The 20,694-nt window shown below is 45.0% G+C and overlaps 1 protein-coding gene across 1 annotated transcript; it reads left to right on the top strand.

Annotated features, from left to right (window-relative positions):
* Positions 1-8,206: 8,206 nt before the first annotated feature.
* LOC110121971 (pregnancy-associated glycoprotein 1-like) lies at positions 8,207-17,115 on the top strand. The gene is made up of 9 exons (XM_070457105.1): positions 8,207-8,307; positions 9,398-9,548; positions 10,500-10,617; positions 10,761-10,879; positions 12,099-12,292; positions 13,207-13,323; positions 14,897-15,038; positions 15,125-15,223; positions 16,957-17,115. The coding sequence occupies exons 1-9, from the start codon at positions 8,207-8,209 to the stop codon at positions 17,107-17,109; spliced, it is 1,194 nt and encodes a 397-aa protein (XP_070313206.1). The 3' UTR covers positions 17,110-17,115.
* The last annotated feature ends 3,579 nt before the right edge of the window (positions 17,116-20,694 follow it).

The raw sequence follows: 20,694 nt of genomic DNA, 5'->3' as shown, positions 1-20,694 counted from the left end.
AGAGATTAGACTCTCAGAAATACAATATTTTTTTAAAAAAGGAAACAAAAATCACAAAAATTATAAAGAACATATATGAAGTTTCCTTTAAAAATAGGGTCTTTTTTTTTTGCAAGGTAATAGTAGGTTATAAAAATGAAAATTAAAGGAGTAATAGAGGACTTAAAAAAATTAAGAAAAAATTTTAAACTGATAGTAGTAAAAATATATCTAGGTATTTTTCTGGAGCTGTTGTGGGCAATGTGGGGTCAGCTCAATTTCACATAGTTCCTTGTTCCAGCTATAGTTCTCAAGATCTATAGGCCCCTTGCAATGTAGTCAGTGCTAACTACAGGGTTTTAATCTGTTGCACCTGTCACTTCCAAAGTGGTTCCCTCCGTTTATTTTGGCTTCTTCTGTTTGCTGGTCTCTTCAGTGTCTAATTTCCAGCCTGACACAAGGGGGCGAAGGTGGTCACTTATTTGGGCTCACTTGTTCAGTCGTGCTGTGGGGATGAAGGAACACTGCAAACAAATATCACTGGCGTGTGTGGGGAGTGCTCACAGTGTCTTGGCACATTGAGTTTGCCCCCGCTCATGGTACGCATGCTTTCCCAGTCTACACTGTTCAGGCTCCAGGTTGCTGTGCAGGGGAACTGTCTAAAGTGGGCCCTGGGTTGCATGCCTTTCCCAGGTCTAAGCCGCTCAGGCTCATGTTCTCGGGTACTCCACAAAGGTACAGACTTGGTTGGGTCTGGTTTTTGTGCCCGTCCCAGGTCCAAGCAGCTCAGGTGACTAGGTGCTTGGCGTGTGCACACTCTACAGGTGTGGTGCGTCTTATCGCCTGCCCGTCCCAGCTGCTCAGTTTCCTGGGTGCACAGTGGGATTGCCGTCTCAGGTGTGCCGTGTGTCTCTTCTGGGGAGCTGATCTCTGGCTGCGACCCTCCAGGCAGATGTCAATCATCCAGGATCCCAGGAAGACTTGGTTATCAACTGGAAGCCTGCTTGCAGTTTGGAAGAGGATGCCACTTCTGGGGCCAAGATTGCCCCTTTCCAGCTCTGGCTGTCACCCATCTGCCTCCTGCCTCCGACAGGGGACGGGCTGTTTTGCAGCCAGCTAGCTCTCCTCTGGTATTCATTCAGTCCTTAGTTTTGTGAGTGGGCCCGGCAGTGCCTTAGGTTAGAGCTTTTCACAGGAAAGTTCTCTCTCTCTCTCTCTCTCTCTCTCTCTCTCTCTCTCTCTCTCTTCTCTCTCTCTCTCTGGCTATCCCACAGTTTGGGTTGCTATCTCACATTAGCTCCCTCAGATTGCCCTCAGGGCATCCAGGCCCAGTCCTGACCACAAACAGTGCAGCCCAAGCCTCCCTCTTTAGCCCCTGCTGGCTGGTGGTTGACATGAGTAAGCATTTTTTTTTAATTCAGCTTTTAATTTATTTAGAAGTATAGTTGATTTACAGCATTGTGTTAATATTAGTTGTATGGGAAAATAATTCCCTTCTACATACACATGTATCCATTCTTTCTTAGATTCATTTCCCATACAGGATATTACAGACTACTGAGCAGAATTCCTGTACTGGAACAAAGTAGATCTTTGTTGATTACCTACTAAATAAAGTAGTATACTTATATTAATCTCAAACTCTCAATTTATCCCTCTCCCACCTTTCCACTTTGGTAACTATAATTATTGTTTTGATGGAGGGAAGTGTCTAGGTACTTACTGGATCAGAGTCTGTGCTTGTGAGAGTGCAGTGGCCAGGGAAAGCAAACCTGAGAGAGACTCATTTGAGATGATGCTAAATGTTGAGAAGGACCGGCCATGCAAAAAGCTGGGAGAAAAGCATTCTAGATGTGGGAAGTAGCCACTGCTAAGAACCAAGGTAACCAAGCTTAATAAATGGTTTCCCTTTCACTGCCAACCTTCCTTCCATGCTTGAAACTTGGTCTACAGGTCAACCACCATGACCTCATCCCATGCTTCAGTTGTGAGTTACCAGCAATGAGGCATGTCAGCCTTCCCAAGAATGAAGAACCTGGGGCTATCACAAGGCTGAAAAGGCTCTGGTCTCAGGGACATGTATACAAACTGGTTATCACCAGGAGCATCAGATGTCAGGGGCACCACCAATGCCTCTGACTATCTCTATGTATTTGTTCTCAGGCGTAGAAACTCCAAGGAACTGATAGAGCAAAGAAACAAGTAATCACTCTTGTTTCATCTTGCCCTGTGTGATTCCCATGGCCCTCAGATCACACTGCTCTCTGCTCAAAATCTCTTTCCTCTATTCCTTCTTCAATGATGGCTTGTGAATAACACCAGCATGTGACTCTGAAGCCTGGTGGCTGGAATTCAACTCACAATTAGCTGGGACCCAGAGATGTCCAGCCTTGTCCTGTGTTTCTGTCCTTTTTCTCCAACCAGATTCATAAAGCAAAGTCCCTAAAAAACATAAGTGTGATTCTAACCCTCTCAATGCCTTTGAAACTCCAAGGCCTATTTTGAACATCAAAGAGGGAACATATCCCCTGCATCCAGGCTAATCTCAGACCCCAGCCTCGCTCAGCCAGGGGTTCCCTAAGGAAACAGCAAGACACTGTATCTAAGTTTCCAGAAGACTGAGATGAGAATGTCTTGCTGTGAATGCAGGTCCACGTTATCCAGTCACCCAAGGGTCTGAGTTGTGTGAATGAGGAGCGGGAGCTTTGGGGATGTTGAGTTGGGAGTGAGTCAGTCAGTCAGGCACCTGCCCAACTGCCTCCTGGGGTCACTACAGCTGGGGCTCCTCCACTGAGCCTGGAATCCAGAAGAAACTGCCCTCAATATTGCTTTCCTGCTGCTGTAAGAAAGCAGGTCTGCTGATAAAATCGGAGCCAGACTTGAGGGGCAACGGGAAAGGAACTTCCACTCTGCTGCCTGCAGACATCTAAGAAGTTGCATAGCAGTGGATGCAATTGAGCTTTCTCTCATCTTTCCCTTCCTGGAAGTCTCCTAGTCTGAAAATCAGAGTTACTGGGTCCCAAGTCTTCCTTAACTTCATTAACTTGTAGCCTTAAGGTGAGTCACACACTCCAGGGTTCAGTTTGGCATCTCTTGGATGAGGAAGACTGGACTTGTTCCAGAACACTTGTTCCAGAATGAAGCTCAGTACCAATCAGAGGACAAGTGTCTCAGAGGTGCATGTTGCTGGTGTTGCTCAGGTTGCTGAGGCTACGTCTGGTGGCAGGGGGCCATAACTGCCTGGTGATGTCCATGGATCCTGGGCTCAGTACTGGGAGTGGTAGACCACTTGGCACACAGCTGCTGTGACACCAAGGACCTTAGAGCCCTTGCCCACTGGAATTTTCCATCACTTGGGTTCTGTGGGATGAGATCAGGTAGTTATAAGTCAGAAGTTACCAATGGGGAAGCTTGTAGATTCCTCAGCAGAAACCCAAATTAGCCTGATGAATCATCTCTCCTAAAAAACTCTGGGAACAAGATATGCCAGGACTCTTAGACAAATTTTGTAGTATTTTAAATACTATTTCAAGTAGGTCATCTTTTGGATGACCTGCCATTTGCTCTCTGGCTTGGGATGATGCCTATAGTTAGAGTGGAATCAAAGGGCCCCTGGAGGAGGCTGTCCCTCCCCCTGTGACTCATTAAGAGTGAGTACAGCTCTCTCCTCTCCACATCTAGAGCAGGAATTCCAGCAGGAAGGACATGACCTCAAAGTTTAACTGGAAGACACAGGTAGGTCTGGCCCTCAGGTAGGCACTCTTCTTTTCTCAGTGCTTCTTCCTTCCCTCCTGGGTCCTGAGTAAAATGCTCATCTCCTGGTTACTGGGTTGTGAATTCCTCCTCCCTTCTCTTGCAAATATCCATGCAGTCCCACCTGTGGCTTCCTCTCTACCCAGGCCCAATCCCTCACCTGCATATGGCACTAAAGAAGGGAAAACCAAGGAGGGGTCTGCCCAGTTCATTCTTTCTAAAAATGTCCACATTCCTTCTGCTTCCAGACAGACCCTGTCCTAAATCATCAAGATCGCCAACTAGATGACTCAGTACCTTAGCAGGGGAATGGAGATGCAGATGGGGGTGGTGGTAAGGCTGTCAGGTGTGGGGGGATGGTTTTCAGATGACAAGAGAAGAGTTGGAGTAAAGAGCAGTGGTCCTCCAAGCACTCACTCATCAGGGACCTGCCTGAATCTGCTATCTTGGGCCCCTCAGGGTATCACTAAGACAGAAACTTCTTACTACAAAACAATTTCAAATATAATAAATATAAGAAAGAAAAGTGTCATGAACCCAATATTTCATCATTTGGCATCAATAACTACAAAACTAATCTCTTAGTCCCACAGGTTGTCATAGACTGGAGACTATGCAACATCAAGGTGGTGGACAATTGAGTTCCCGGGGAAGACATTCTTGACTTGGATCAGGTCTTTCTCTTCTTGCTATGTTCACACATGTGGTGGGGAAGCTATGGAGGAAGAGGGAGAATAAGAAAGAAAAAGAGGGAGAGGCTAATCCCATCATGAGGGACCACCATCAAAACCCCATGTCAACCTGCGTACCTCCCAAAGGCCCTACTTCCTACTTCCATCACATTGGGAGTCAAGGGTGGACACCTTTCAATCCATAGCAGCTATGCAGATTTGTTTTTAAACCAAGACAAACCTTCATTTAATATCTTTTTTACTCTATTAATTTTTCCTGAAGTATTTTAGGGACGAGATGAACATTTTACAAATGAGTATTTTACATAATGAGTATTTGGGGTAAATTGATAGGATGTGAAAAAAATGCTCTTCTGTTCCCCATCAAATTAACATCTAATATCCAGTCCATGTGCAAATTTCCCTGGTTCTCAAAAAACAGATGTCTTCACAGTTTATTGAAAGGATGTAATCATATGTTGCACTTGGTTGTTCTCCTTAAGAGTAAATAACTGTTTCTCTCCCAATTTTAATGCCATTTATATGTTCAGAAACTGGAGGAAGCAGGGTGGTTTGTCTTACAGAATGTCCCACTATTGGGTTTAGAGCAGGAGTCCACAATACCAGCACAGTGGGCCAGGACCAGTACCAGTCCTTGGTCTACTAGGAACCAGACCTCCACAGCAGGAGGTGAGCTGCAGGCCAGTGAGTGAGGCTTCATCTGTATTATAGCTGCTCCCCATCACTCTCTCATCACCCCCAGAAGGGACAGTCTAGCTTGTTTTCCTGGAACTGTTTGTAGTTATATAACATATACTTAATAGAAACAAAAATAACATAAATATTGATGATTATTTTCCTTTCTCAGTGCTCAGAATGGTGAGTTGGTGCCTTAGCAGTCTATCACAGTGACAAATTAGATGTTACCTATTAACATTTGGACACATTTGGCCAGGCTAAAATTAAATATTAAAAAGCTAAGATCATGGGATCCAGCCCCATCTTCATGGCAAATAGAAGGAGAAAAGGTGAAAGCAGTGACAGATTTCTTCATCTTAGCCTCTAAAACCACTGTGGATGGTGACTGCAGCCATGAAATCAGAAGTTTGCTTCTTGGCAGGAAAGCTATGACAAACATAAACAGTGTGTTGAGAAGCAGAAACATCATTCTGCCCAACAAACTGGTAGATGTTTGGCCTTTTCATTTGGATTCCTAAACTTTCTGTCCAGTCCCCACTGGTCTTTGAAGTCCCTCAGGTTCCTGTCATTCAAGATTCCCAAGATTATTTTGTGCATTTCTTGACCCAGTCCTGAAATCAGCCATCTCTTTAAGAATCCATGGATTGTCTGGTGAGAAATGCGTTTAGAAGCTACAGGTTAGACCTCAGAATAGTCACTGTTATCAAGTTGTCATTGCTTCTAAGGTTTGCAGTGGTCAGAGTAGAAGTAAACATTTTCCTTAAAAAATAAAATAAAAAGGAATATATTAGTTGGTACAAACTTATGCTTTCAGTTCAAGATTTAAGACAGCAGGGTTTTAATTAAACTTCTTTATGTTATGTGTGAACCTCTTTTCTAACCACCAAAAGTCATACTTCAGAACATTAGTTTTAATTATTGACTTGCTTTTACCTCTTAAGAGACATATGATTCTGTCACAATAACAGAAACAAAATCAGGAATAACAGGTTGTTGAACATAGTTTCAGATTTATTTTCTTTGTTCCTTTTAATTTTCCTTGGTTTTGATTTGGATGGGCAGTACTTTTTTTGTCCTTAGAAGATGTTTCACTCTGAATGTAGAGTCATAATCTGATCTTTAAAGCCACTTAATTAATGTGTTGTTACATGCAACTAGTCACCAACTTGATACAATTAGACTTGTTAGTCTTTCTTCTCTATTTGTTCAGTTCAGTCACTCAGTCCTGTCTGACTCTTTGCAACCCCATGGACTGCAGCATGCCAGGCTTCCCTATCTATCACCAACTCCCAGATCTTGCTCAAGCTCATGTCCATCAAGTTGGTGATGCCATCCAAGCATCTCATCCTCTGTCTACCCCTTCTCCTCCTGCCTTCAATCTTTCCTAACATTATGGTCTTTTCCAATAGTCAGTTCTTCCAATCAGGTGGGCAAATAATTGGAGCTTCAGCTTCAGCATTAGTCCTTCCAGTAAATATTCAGGACTGATTTCCTTTAGGAGGGGCTGGTTTGATCTCCTTGCCATCCAAGGGACTCTCAAGAGTCTTCTCCAACACCATAGTTAAAGGGGCAAATATGTGTGTCATTTATCAGTGATGTCATATTCCCCCTGTTGGAATTTAACCACCAAAACTGAATTTAAACAATATGTGAAAATGAGGATTAAGACACAGTGCCCCATCTGTACACACGTGGCAACCAGAAGAGGCCCCTGTTGTATTCAAAGGACAGGCTTGGATAGATCTCATACAGGAATAGGCCCTGAAAGTCCTGGATGAGTCATTAAACACCATTGTCTTTACTTCGGCTGCCACGGTTGTTTTGTCTTCTTTGATTGGTAAGACATTTCAAAATTACTTTTTTGTATGTTTGCTTTGGCAGACACAATTTTTCATGGTATAGACCCTATGGGGAAATTATGTCATTTACCTGAAGGTAATTATCCATTTACCTTCAGCAGTTAAATTTGTTGGTTTGTATGTCCCTGATGATCTTTCTTTATAAATAGAAAGGAAACAAACGTGCTTAGTATGTATTCAGTCTCTTTGTAAATCATTCAACCTGAATTAAATACCTTCTTTCCCCAGTGCACTCCCAACTCTAGGCCAGAAATGAAAACCTGCAGAGACTGAAGGCTGATTCCAGCACATCACTGTGGAGATTTCATTCCCACTGTTTTTCCAGGGAAAAAAAAATTGGTTGCTAACATTAAAATCAGTAAATTGTACATAAATATACAGGCTTCTTACTTGAAAACATGGCCAACTGGCCTGCTTTCCATCACGGTTGAAGTGGAGGAAAGGCTGCTCCCAGTGGTCAGGCTTGTGCTGCCCAGGGTCCAGCATGTCCACCTAGTCCTACTATCATTTCTCTTATCTCCTGGGGCTATGAGGTTGTGAGAACTAGACTGCTAGCTTGCATAAGATAAACACTACATTTGTCTTGATCAGCTTTTACTTTCAAGCCTCTTACCCAGAATCCAGCACACACTTCTTCCTTGTACATTTGTTGGATGATATAAAATATCTTGTGGGTGCATATGACATTTCTTCCAATACTGAAACCCATGCAATTGAAGTACTGCTCTGCCCTAAATCTTTGATGCAGACTGGCATCACAGGTGCCCCTGATCTCTGCCATTAGACCCACTACCTAAGGCCAGTTGTATGTCCCTGGGCTGTCCCTGAAGTCTTCACTTTGCCATTTGACAACTTATCCTCCTAGCAATCTCCTCTCCAACAAAGACAGCAATGCATATCTCATGAAGTGGCTAGGAAGATGACATGAAACCATGAATGTTGAGTATGGCCCCTAGTATCCATTTTTATGATGTTCTTAGCAGTTGTTTCTCCAAGTAGGCAAGGTTCTCCATCTTTTTAGATGTCCATGAAGATCAGTTTGATTTTCCAGCCAAGCTTCAAGGAAGAGATTACAGTTCAATTCTCTGTATTCTGAGAAGCTTCAAAGTCCACTCGCCAAGGACACTGATGGAGGTATAGATTTTATCGAGAGCTTTGTGTTTTTATCAGATCCATTAGTGGCCTAAAATGGAAAACTAGGGCATGTCAGAACATATATAACTAGGAGCTCCCAATCACCACTATATGCTAAGAATCCTAACTTCCCTGAGTACTTGGAGCCAGGAAAGAAGCATGAAGTGGCTTGTGCTCCTTGGGCTGGTGGCCTTCTCAGAGTGCATAGTCAAGTAAGTATGGGGACTGTAAGCCACATCATATTCCTTTCTCAGGTTTTTTTTTTATCTGATTATTCTTCCATCCATCAGGTTTAGAAAGGAATGGAATATTTCCCTGACAGTCTTAAAGTTCACCTCTTACTTATTGATATGTACCTTGCTATAGGAAGGTAGCAAGGGTCTTGGCGGGATTTGCATTGTTGCACAACTCTTGGAGTCCAGTCATCTCATGACCTATTGAAAATGGAACTCCTTGCAATTGTTCAGTGCACAGTCAATGCAGATGATGGTGTGGTCCTGTGGAATAGCACTTTTTCTACATTTTATTCAACATGTCCTCTTTGTTCTCTCTCTACTTCAATGAGTATATGTCTATGTCTGCATCTCTGTATCACTGTCATTTGTCTCTCCATTTCTTTGGAAGTCTCTGTCAGTGTATTTCTCTCTATGCTGTTTTCCTTTCTTTTAATTTTTCACTTGACTCATCCTTCCTTCTTGAGCCTCTGAATTTCCCTAACTTGTTCCCTATCTCCTGGATTCTTCTTTCAACTCTCTCTTCTCTTTCAACTTGGAGAAAGATTGGGACAGCTACTTATATGCTGTTTTATATCTGACAAGCAGTGTGACCACAGCCAACTCACAAACCTCTTGCATTTCAAATTCCTCCCTTGTAAAAGAGGACTAGGAATCCCTCTTCTACCTCCTTCCCTGAGCTTCTATGAGAAGGATACAGTGGGATGGCAACAGCAATGCTAATGGCTGTCATTGTTGAGACTTCCTATTTATTAGGTACCTTATATCCATCACTTCACTTATCCCCAAAATATTCTATTTGGAGGGTGGGAATTATTACATTCCACCTTTTTACCAAGGGAGAGACTGAGACCCCACATGGTCATATGGCTTACACAAGATTACAGAACAAAACATATTTTCAAATCTATGTCTTTCCCATGGTATATGCATAAAATTCTGATAATAAGGTGACATTCATAAAAATGATTGGAAAGTACACAGTGTCATTACAATGACAGCTATACCTTAACACTGACAGCTAATTGTTGCTTCTCCTTTGTTTTCTTTCCCCAATGCTTGGTGAAAGAATACCTCTAACGAAAGTGAACATCATGCAAGAAACCCTCGGTGAAAAAGGCTTGCTGAACAATTTCCTGAAGGAACACGCTTATAGACTGTCCAAGATTTCTACTCGTAACTCAGATATAACTTCTGTACCCTTGAGGAACTTCCTGGATGTGAGTGTGTTGGGAGGATGGTGCTCCCCCGCGCCCCCTGGTGGTGTGGCCTAGCACTCGGGCTCATCTGCAGGTGGCAGGTCAGATGTTGGGGCTGGGGCTCCTGCAGAAGGCAGGAACACTGGGGAACTGGGACCCCATTACCACAGGAGAAGGCAGTCTCATATTCCACATTTGGTCCGTGGTGACTAGGCCCAGCAATGACCAGGTGGCAGGTAAACATCCGTTTCTGTGTCAAAAATGTGTCATTAGTTTGAGGGAGATTGTTTTCTGAACTAAATGAGCCACTCAGTTACAGATAAAGGGTGAGCCATCTCTGATCAAAAGGTAAAGCCAACTGCAAAGTAATTGTGAATCCCCAGGCAGAGGAGTTCAACTTCCACAGATGCAAGAACCACGGCAGTAAAAATTTACTATTCCATGTAATGCCATAAGAATCTACCACTGTGATTGTTTTTATTAGATTAGAAAAAAGGGCTCATTTTGTTTTCAAGAATGCCCAGGCCAGCTGGGAGCAAGACAAAGAGTAAATACATGTCAAATGAAAGGGTCACCTGTGTGGTGTCGATTGGATGTGGTTTGAGTTTAGAGGGAGTGAGTGTTGTTGATCAAAGAGGACCTCCTGTAGACAGAGGTGCTCAGGCTTGGTTTGGAGACACTAGAAGCTTCTCAAATGAAGGCACCAGGGCTTCCCTGGGGGTCCAGTGGTCACGACTCTGGACTTTGAACGCAGGAGGTACTTCTTCAGTGCTTGGTCATGGGTTTAATATCCTTCATGCTGTGTAGTGCAGGAAAAAAATATCAAATGCAGGCACCTCTGTGAGAAACATTGTGAGCAGCATGGTGGTTAGAAAGTGATCTCAGGAGACATGTGACACCCAGAGGGAGGAAGCAGTGTGGAAATCGAGGGGAGCCAGATCTACACTAACCCACCCTTCTTGGTCCCTGTAGCTCATGTACATTGGTAACATCACCATTGGATCACCCCCTCAGCAGTTCCGAGTTGTATTCGACACGGGCTCATCTGACTTGTGGGTGCCTTCCATCTTTTGCTCCAGTCCCGTTTGTTGTGAGTACAGACACCCCCCAACTCACCCATCTTTTACTTGTCCGACACCCCCTTTTTCATCATTGGTACCTGACACTCATCAGACAGTGTGTCTGACTCATCTGACAGTGCCACTGTCTGACACTCATCTCTTGTGTCTGCAGATACACACACTACCTTCAAGCATCTGGAGTCTTCCACCTACCAGCATACGAACAAGCCCTTTCAAATCACCTATGGATCTGGGAGAGTAAAGGGATATCTTGCTTATGACACCATTCGGGTAATGTGTAAACAGAAGCTGAGTCAGGACTGGGAATGGAGTGACCACAGCTACAAAACAGATGCAGGACCACCTGACAGGACCCATCCTACACTAAACCCCCCTAGTGATTGACCATATTACCCACAGGGTCCTGTCCCTGGGGAGACAGCACCCGTGGTGACATACAAACTCCCCAATTAGCTAACCCAGAGAGTGCCTTGGGCTGTGGATTTGCAGGTCCTCTGCCCATGAGCAGTTCAAGGTTCATCTTGCTGGGAGCGAGAAGACGGGGGGGGGGCAGGAAACACCCACTTTTAAATTCTCAGAATTGTTCTAGGCACTTTCAAGTAGTAGCTAGTTTAATCCTGCAACAACCCCACATAGCAGGTGCTTTGATTAGCTCATAATACAGAAGAGAAAACTGAGGTGCAGATAGCAAGGGCCTTGCAGAGGTCACACATGTGGTAAGCAGTGGAGCTGGGCTGGCTTTTCAGGACTGAAGTTGCCGTGGGGTATTTGGAGGGCAGAATCAAACTGATTTGGCAACCCTGGGGGCAGTCAAGTCCTTCCAATATCCAATATGGAAAGAAGGAGTACAGAGATGTCAGAGGGGCCTGATAAATGAGTGCTCACTCTAGGGGGCCTTTGAGAGTCTAATAAAACTTATGACCTACCTCCCCCAAAGTACCTGAGTAGTTCTCTTCTCTCTTTTATTCTCTTTCTCTCATACACACTCACACAAACACACACACATATCCCCAAAAGTGTATTTCCCAGGCAGTACCTTCATAGAACCCTGCAAGCAAGATTGTATTTTTGGCTTCTGTCTTCCTGGGCAGATGCAGAATCCACAGTATATTACAGTGGATTCAGTCCATTTCTGTCATTAGGTCACAAAGAGAAGATTGTTCTGCTCTCTACTCATATTGTCCCGAAGGGGGCACCATTGGGTCCTGTCCTGACTTTTTGTTGCCCCAACTGTATAGAGACTTGACACCAATTTGACTCAAGCAGATGATTTTTTTTCCAGAGAGGGAGATGTTTTAAAATCCACAACCCCTCACAAATGGAATCCAAATTCTCCTCAGCTTGGTCTAACCATCTGAAGTGCACCAAAGACACAGCCCAGCCTCAGTTCTAGCCTCAGCCTCTCTGAAGATCTAATGGCAATGCTCCCCAGCCCAGTCCTAGCCCTACTTCACAAATCTGTAAGTGGGAACACTTTTCTCTCCCTCAGATTGGGCGCCTAGTAAGTACTGGCCAGCCGTTTGGTCTAAGTCTGGAGGAGTATGGATTTGACAGGTTACCCTTTGATGGCGTCTTGGGCTTGAACTACCCCAACATGTCCTCCATAAGAGCCATCCCCATCTTTGACAACCTGAAGAAACAAGGTGCTGTTTCTGAGCCTGTCTTTGCCTTCTACTTGAGCAAGTAAGTCTGAGCTGGATAAGCCCTCTCTCCAAATTAGCTTAAGATGCTTCAGTTGCAAGAAAATTATAGAACACTTGACAAAGAAGTATCCTGAGAGATAATCTAACCCAGGAAAACTATGGCCCCAGGACCCCACCTGGCTTCATTACTGGCCCTTATAAATAAAATTTTATTGGAACACAACCATGCTCCTGGGCTCAAGAGCAGTGGTTTGGTGTAGGGGGTGAGTGGAGATGAAGACTAATGCAAGATTTCAGGATGTGAGTTGGAAGAAAAGGCAACAAGATTTACTGATGATTTTGAAATGGAAGGAAAGAGAGGGATGGTGGAAATCTTTCCTTCCTCACTAACATTTCACTGGGAGCCCAGACCAGCTACACAATTTGCAGGATCCAGTGCAAAACAGAAGTGTGGGGCCCAAAACTAAAGTGTGGGAATCCTTTTTTAACAACTATTGGGATTTCAAGCCAGGGAGAGCAGAGGGATCCCCTACTGAGTGTGGGGGCCCTATGGGCAGCACAGGTCACAGGCTAGTGGTGCCAGCCCTGGGTGAGCCTGAACCCACACCTTTAGCACTTTCAGGCCTTGATTTTTCTGGCCTGAGGCAAGGGGAAGCCAAAACCTTCAGCACACTGTCTTCGGAGGGTATCTCTGAGCATTCAGGTCACAGGAGGTCCAGAACTCTTCAGAAGCTTGGGTAGGTGGAGCCCAGGGAAGGTGGCCCAGTTTCTATCCTACTCTGTGCCACTTATTAGCCAGTAACTGACCTTGGTCCAGTTCACGGTCACCCATAGACTCAATTTCTGCCTCTTTAAATAGGGACATTATCAGGGCCTTGATGAGTGGACATGCACAGCTCTGACAGTGCTGCTGTTACTGTCCTCCAAAGATCACCCTTTTCCTTCTTTCTACAGATGCAGGACGAACAGCAGTGTGCTGATGTTGGGTGGCGTGGACAAAGCCTACTACAAGGGACAGCTCAACTGGGTACCATTGTCCCGAGTGGGTGACTGGCGTGTAAACATGAACCGGTAAGCTTCTCCCTCTGAAGGTCACCCCAAGTGATGCTCCCACATCTGTACATGGACACAAGGCAGACACACACAAATACACTCACAGACATACACCAAACAGACATATACACCATCCACAATGACACATACAGACACACAGACACATGCAAACACAAAGGCAAGCACATATAAACACACAAGCAGATACATACAAACACACACACAGACATACATTGCATAGGCAGACAGACACACAAGCAAACACACAGAACCATGTACAAATACACACACAAACACAGAAACACACAGACACAAAAACCACCCATGGATTCATTATCGCCCCAGGCCTCCTGACCAGGGCTCTGTCCAGGGTCCTTAACAGGGTCCAGAAAGGCTTGTGCAGCTGGGGGAGGGCTTCACCCCTGAGTGTGAGGAGGGGAACATGGTTAGAGCACCCTACAGAGTGTTGAAAAGAGGAACAGGGAGAATTTCCTCAGCCTGAACAGCGCTGTGATAAGATGACCAACTGTCCATGTTTACACAGGACTGAGGAAGCTCTCAGTTCATATAAATGTCAGTTTAAACATAGGGAACATCCTGAACAAATGGGGAAAACTAGTCTCCTTATGGAGAAGCTAGCCAGCAGTGGGGAGAGGTTGTCCACAGTCTTGAGATCTGAAAGCGACTCATAATAAAAGACACCCCACTTAACCTAGCTACCTATTATTTATTCTAGGCACACAGTGGAGAAGGTGCTGTAACTGAGAGAACAGGAAGCTGGGATCTAGGAATGGCTTGAGAACAAGGGGCAATAATTGATGGGATTCTGTGTAATACCCTCAGACCTGTCCTTTAGAGGCCCCCTGGGCTACTCAGGTATCGCCTGGCCAGGGCATCAGTGTCTGAGCTGGGTGAGTGAGAAGTGCTGGAGATACCCTCCCCCAGGGCAGCTGGTTTCCCCCACCCCATGAGAATCTGCTGCTGCAGGGAACCTCCATCTTCACTGTGTATTTGACCTGTTTTTGTTTGACACTGGATACAGCTCTCTGGATGGTCCTTTCACAGTCTTCACTCACTCATTCAACAGACAAGCATTTTGCATCCACTCTGGGCCAGGCACTTTAGGGAAGTGATGAGAAAAAAACTTGCCCTCACATGTGAGAAGGCAGATGTACAAGAAATGCCTCACAGACATAGCGAATTGTCATTTTGGTACATGCTAGACATGAGGAAGGGTCTACAGAGAATGACCAAGACAGGAGACTGATGTACACCAAGGAAAAGACTTCCCTGAAACCATGACAGTTAAGCTGGAATCTGGAAGAGGAGAAGAAATTTGCTAGTCAAAGGGGAGGGGGGTCTTCTAGGAAGGAAGGCCAGATGTGTCAAGGTACAAAAGAGCCTGGTGTATTCAAATATTGCATTCAAGGATGCCAAGGAAGGTGTCATGTTGAGCAAAAAGGAAAAGAGTCAGGGAAAGAGATGATGGCTTGACATCTCTGAAGGGCTGTTCAGAAGACAGTCGGGAAGGGGGCAGCTCTGGGGAGAATCAGAGTGACCTTGATGTTCTTTTTGTCCAACTGTCTCTCAGCATCTCCATGAAAGGAAAGATTATTGGTTGTTCTGGTGGCTGTGAGGCCCTTGTGGACACCGGGACATCACTGATCCAAGGCCCAACAAGAATGGTCACTAACATTCAGAAGCTCATCGGCGCCACGCCCCAGGGTTTCGAGGTGAAGGGTCATGCCCAGGGTCACTCCCAGTCTCCACACACAACAAGGATCTCCAGGGCCAACCTCTCTCCCTCTCTCTCTAACAGCACTACGTTTCATGTTTTGTGGTCAATACCCTGCCCTCTATTATCTTCACCATCAACGGCATCAACTACCCAGTGCCAGCTCGAGCCTACATCCTCAAGGTGAGGGGACAACCTTGAGGGTTGGTTCTCAAAAAGGAACTTGCAGAAACCCTTTAGCTGGTTCAGGGAGGAAGGCGCCCTCTGCCGGCCATGTCACAACATGGCAGATGCTCCTGAGCCCCTGTAGCTGGGCCAGTGCCTCCCACAAAACCAAACACTTGAAAGTAAAGGTCAGTCTGAGACACTGATCTTCCTGAAGTCGATGTGGAGACACCACCCCACGCTGGCCTGGTAAGAATCACAAGGAGAGGGGAACACTAAGGACCTCAGTCCTCAGAGAACTTCAGTTCAATCAGAGCCCTCAGATGCATGAACATGGAAAGTCAGTGCTAGCAGTCCCTGAAATAGGCCATGTGGCAAAGAGAATGGCTGGGGACAGTCCCGGTGTGCTGTCCCCCCAGAGGGATTAACACTCTCCCTCCCCTTCTCGCAGTTTTCCTGGTTTGAATGATAAATTACAGTTACCCTAGTCTCAGCTGCATCTTTCCCTTGCTATGCCCAGGTGCCCCCTTTGTGAGTTGGGATACCCAACCCGTCTGTGGGGAGGTTGGATGCTAAGGTGACTAAAGGGTGCACAGTGACTGCTCAGCCCTGACACAGGGTGGAGGCTTCATGTCAGCTCCCTGTGGGAGTTCAGAGCAGGCTGATGGGCTCAAAGGAGGCTTTGAGGAAGAGAGGGAATTTCAGTAATTCTAACCTCGCAGACTCATAGAGCAACAGGGAGCCTGCTTGTCTCTAGGCAAATCTACACTGGATTTCATGCAAATGGCACCAAAGGTGCTCTGAACTGGGGCACTGGGGCACTGGGGACTGACTAGGGGTGACGAGGGCTACAGACCGACCAGTGGGGGTAGAGCATGAGAGTAAGTCACTCAACCATTCCTGGAGTGGCCAAAGAAGGTTAGTGTGGGTCCAAGGAGTTTTCCCAGAGGGCCTGAGCGAAGACTTAAAGAACGTGTTGTGAGTACTGCTATTAATGTATTTAACATGCATAAACAGCAATGAGCTATTGCATAGCACAAGGAAATCTGCTCAATGTTAGGTGGCAGCCGGGATGGGAGGGGTATCTTTGGGACAAGGATACATGTATATGTATGACTGAGTCCCTTCATCGTCCACCTGAAACTCAGAATATTGTTAATCACCTATACTCTAATACAAAGATGAAGGTTTTTAATAAAGAACAGGTTGTGGGGACGAAGAAGAACTGGCAATCTCTGCAGAGAAAGCAAGAATGGAGTCAGTAGGAAAGAAATGGAGAGTGTGAAGAGAACTATGGGACACTTGTTTTTTTCTAAAAAAATTGTATTGAAGTATGACTGATCATCAGTGTTGCCTTAGATTCTGCTGCTCAGCAAACTGACTCAGTTATACACATACAAAAATACATATTCTTTTTCTTATTCTTTTTCATTACAGTTTATCACTGGATATTGAATATATTTCCATGCGCTCTCAGTAGGACTTTGTTGTTTATCATTCCTCTGTATATTACTTTGCATCTGATAATTCCCTACTCCCTGTCCTCCCCTCCCCCACACCCTTCCTTCTGGCAACCACATGTCTTGGCCCTTTTTGTTTTGGATGAACCCTCACATCCCCAGCTGCTGAAAAAATCACCTGATACTTACCAAAAGAGGGGAAAAAAACAAAGACGTGTGCTGAGTCTGGATATTGGGGGGAGTCACAGGTAAGGGCTCAGGCTGACTGGTATGTATCTCTGATCCCTCCAGGATTCTCAAGGCCACTGCTTTAGCACGTTTAAAGGAGGCACAGAAACTTTTAAACACGCAGAGACCTGGATCCTGGGTGACGCCTTCCTGAGGCTGTATTTCTCTGTTTATGACCGAGGAAATGACAGAATTGGCCTGGCTCAGGCAGCATAAATGCTTGGACTGATTTAGGAATCAATCAGGCCACTCCAAACACACACTGGCTCACACTTAGGGCTGTTGTCCAGGGATGTTGGTGAACTTTTTATGTGGTGCTCTGCAAACCCTATTCTCAGAAAAGAATAAAAGATTTCACTCCTAATGGTGCTAAAACAAATGGGTGCCTCTGTTTGTGCCTGGGAGGTGCATAATGATCAGGAAGGATCTGGTACCAAGTCTGAGACACAATTGAGAGGAGCCCAACTCCAGTTGGCTTCAAGGAAACAGGGAACTTATTGGGAGGATTCTGGGGATCTGGGACATAGGAACTAGAACAGATCCAAAGATCTCAATGACTAGACCCAAGAAATCAGAAGGCATCAGTTCTCTCTTTCTCGCTCTTGCTCTTTCCCCTCTCTCTTCTTTGATTGTCTTAGCCTGACAACTTTCTTCCCTAAGGCTTCTACACCTAATGAGGGAGTCCAGAGCTACCTGCCCTAGGGTTTTATATTCTGAAATCATCTAACCCATAAGGAAAGAAGCTCAGAAACATCATGGTTCAAGGGAGTGTTCTGAATGGCCCACCTCAGATCACACATCCAACTGGAGACCAACCATCCTGGCAGTGTCATGGGGTCCTATGAGTGGCTTTACATGGTCATGTGGCGCTGACCCAGCAGCACACATGATTGTCAATTTCCTGCAGAACCACATGACTGGAACTTGGTAGTTGTAGCCTCAAAGATAGTAGCTGGGGGATGGTCTAGACTGTAAAAGAGTTTATGATTCTTCCACCACCAACTACACCACCTCCTCATTCAGAGGAATTATAAGGGGTAATGAAAACACTCTAATCATCCCATCTCAGGTGAACACTGGCAGTGGGCTTCTGCTCCAGGGTTTCTGTGTGAGTCCATCGTACTGAACGGGTTTGTTTTTGTCCCCACACACCAGTCACCAGCTCTCTGCCTCAGATGCCTGCTGTGTCCTGTCCAGTCCCACTTGGCAAGTGTTGGCCCCTGGGATCCCTGAGCCATCTACCTCCTGTAGGGCTCAAATGCCCCTTCCGTGGAATCCAACTCTGCTGGGGAGAATGCAACTCATATATCAGGGCACCCAGGGTACACAGAGGCTTCAGCCTTTCTGAGCTTCCTCCAGGGGTGGTGCTACAAACCATTTGGTTGGAGCTGCCATGGTTAGGCACTTTTGCAGTGGAAGCATCGGTTCTCCCCACCTAGACACCCTCGGCAGAGGCCTCATCTGGGAAAGCAGGGGTCAGAGATTGATTACCTTTAGGATTGACTGGTTTCATTTCCTTGCTCTATAAGGGACTCTCAAGAATCTTCTCCAGCACCACTATTCGAAAACACCAATTCTTAGATGCTCCCCATTCTATAATCTCACATCTGTACAAGACTACTGGAAAAAGCCATGGCTATGACTCTACAGGCCCTTGTCAGCCAAGTGATGTCTCTGTTTTTAATACACTGTCCAGGTTTGTCATAGCTTTACTTCCAAGGAGCAAGTGTCTTTTAATTTCATGGCTGTGGTCAAGGCCCGTTGTGATTTTGGAGCCCAAGAAAATAAAATCTACCACTGTTTCCACTTTTCCTCCATCTATTTGCCATGAAGTGATGGAACTGAGTTCCATGATCTTAGTTTTTTGAATGTTGAGTTTTAAGGTAGCTTTTTCCTTTTCTTTTTCACCCTCATCAAGAGGTTCTTTAGTTCCTCTTCCCTTTCTGCCATTAGGGTGGTAACATCTTCATATCTGGTGTTGTTATTTCCCCCAGCCATCTTGATTCCTGCTTGGGATTATCCAGCTGAGCACTTTGAATGATGTGTCCTCAGGTCAGTTCAGTGACTCGTTTGTGTCCGACTCTTTGCAACCCTATGAACTGCAGCACTCCATGCTTGCCTCTCCATCACCAACTCCAGGAACCTACTCAAACTCATGTCCATCGAGTTGCTGATGCTATCCAACCATCTCATCCTCTGTCATCCCCTTCTCCTCCTGCCTTCAATGTTTCCCAGCATCAGGGTCTTTTCCAACGAATTGATTATTCCCACCATGTGGCCAAAGTATTGGAGTTTCAGCATCAGCATCAGTCCTTCCAATGAATATTCAGGATTGATTACATTTAGAAATAACTAGTTGGTCTCTTTGCAGTCCAAGGGACTCGCAAGAGTCTTCTCCAACACCACAGTTCAAAGATTTCACTCCTAATGGTGCTCAGCCTTTTTTATAGTCCATTTCTCACATTCATATATGATAACTAGAAAAACCATAGTTTTGACTAGACAGACCTTTGTTGGCAATGTAATGTCTCTGCTTTTCAATATGTTGTCTAGGTTGGCCATAGCTTTTCTTTCAAGGAGTAAGCGTCTTCTAATTTCATGGCTGCCGTACCCATCTGCACTGATTTTGGAACCCAAGAAAATAAAGTCTGCCACTGTTTCCCCATCTATTTGCCATGAAGTGATGGGACCAGATGCCGTGATCTTAGTTTTCTGAATGTTGAGTTTTAAGTCAGCTTTTCCACTCTCCTCTTTCACTTTCTTCAAGAGGCTCTTTATTTCCTCTTTGCTTTCTGCCATAAAGGTGGTGTCATCTGCGTATCTGAAGTTATTGATATTTCTCTGGCGATCTTGATTCCAGCTTGTGCTTCATCGAGCCTGGCATTTCACATGATGTACTCTGCATATAAGTTAAATAAGCAGAGTGACAATATACAACCTTGACGTACTCCTTTCCCAATTTGGAACCAGTCTGTTTTTCCATGTCTGGTTCTAACTGTTGTTTCATGACCTGCATACAGATTTCTCAGGAGGCTGGTAAGGTGGTTTGGTATTCTCACCTCTTGAAGAAGTTTCCAGTTTGTTGTGATCAACACAGTCAAAGGCTTTGGCTCAATCAATAAAGCAGAAGTTTTTCTGGAATTCTCTTGCTTTTTCTATGATGCAATGGATGTTGACAATTTGATATCTGGTTCCTCTGCCTTTTCGAAATCCAGCTTGAACTTCTGAAAGTTCATAGTTCATGCACTGCTGAAGCTTAGCTTGGAGAATTTTGAGTATTAATTTGCTAGTATATAAGATGAGTGAAATTGATAGGGCAATTCTTTCACATTTCCCTGGAGAATTTTGAGTATGACTTTGCTAGCGTGTGAGATGAGTAAAATTGAGAGGGAAATTCTTTCACATTGCCCTTCATTGGGACTGGAATGGAACTGACGTTTTCTAGTCCTGTAACCACTGCTGAGTTTTCCAAATTTGCTGCCATATTGAGTGCAGCACTTTAATGGCATCATCTTTTAGGATCTGAAGTAGCGCAACTGGAATTCTATCACCTCCACTAGCTTTGCATGTAGTGATGCTTCTTAAGGCCCATTGACTTCACATTCCAGGATGTCTGGGGCTAGGTGTGTGGTCACACCATTGTGGTTATCTGGGTCACGAACATCTTTTTTGTATAGTTCTTATGTGTATTCTTGCCACCTGTTCTTAATATCTTCTGCTCTGTTAAGTCCATACCATTTCTGTCCTTTATTGTGCCCATGATTGCACGAATGTTCTCTTGGTATCTCTAATTTTCTTGAA

The sequence above is a fragment of the Odocoileus virginianus genome, chromosome 28 (genome assembly GCF_023699985.2).
Source record: "Odocoileus virginianus isolate 20LAN1187 ecotype Illinois chromosome 28, Ovbor_1.2, whole genome shotgun sequence".
NCBI classification, from domain to species: domain Eukaryota; kingdom Metazoa; phylum Chordata; class Mammalia; order Artiodactyla; family Cervidae; genus Odocoileus; species Odocoileus virginianus.
Note: the sequence above shows the minus strand (reverse complement) of the source record. Positions and strands in the feature narration are given on the sequence as shown.

Bases quoted from the DNA above. Each gene is read 5' to 3' on its own strand.
- LOC110121971 (XM_070457105.1), top strand. From the start codon at position 8,207: ATGCTAAGAATCCTAACTTCCCTGAGTACTTGGAGCCAGGAAAGAAGC. The intron at 10,880-12,098 runs GTAATGTGTAAA...TCTCTCCCTCAG, and splicing joins TTGCTTATGACACCATTCGG to ATTGGGCGCCTAGTAAGTAC. The intron at 13,324-14,896 runs GTAAGCTTCTCC...ACTGTCTCTCAG, and splicing joins TGGCGTGTAAACATGAACCG to CATCTCCATGAAAGGAAAGA.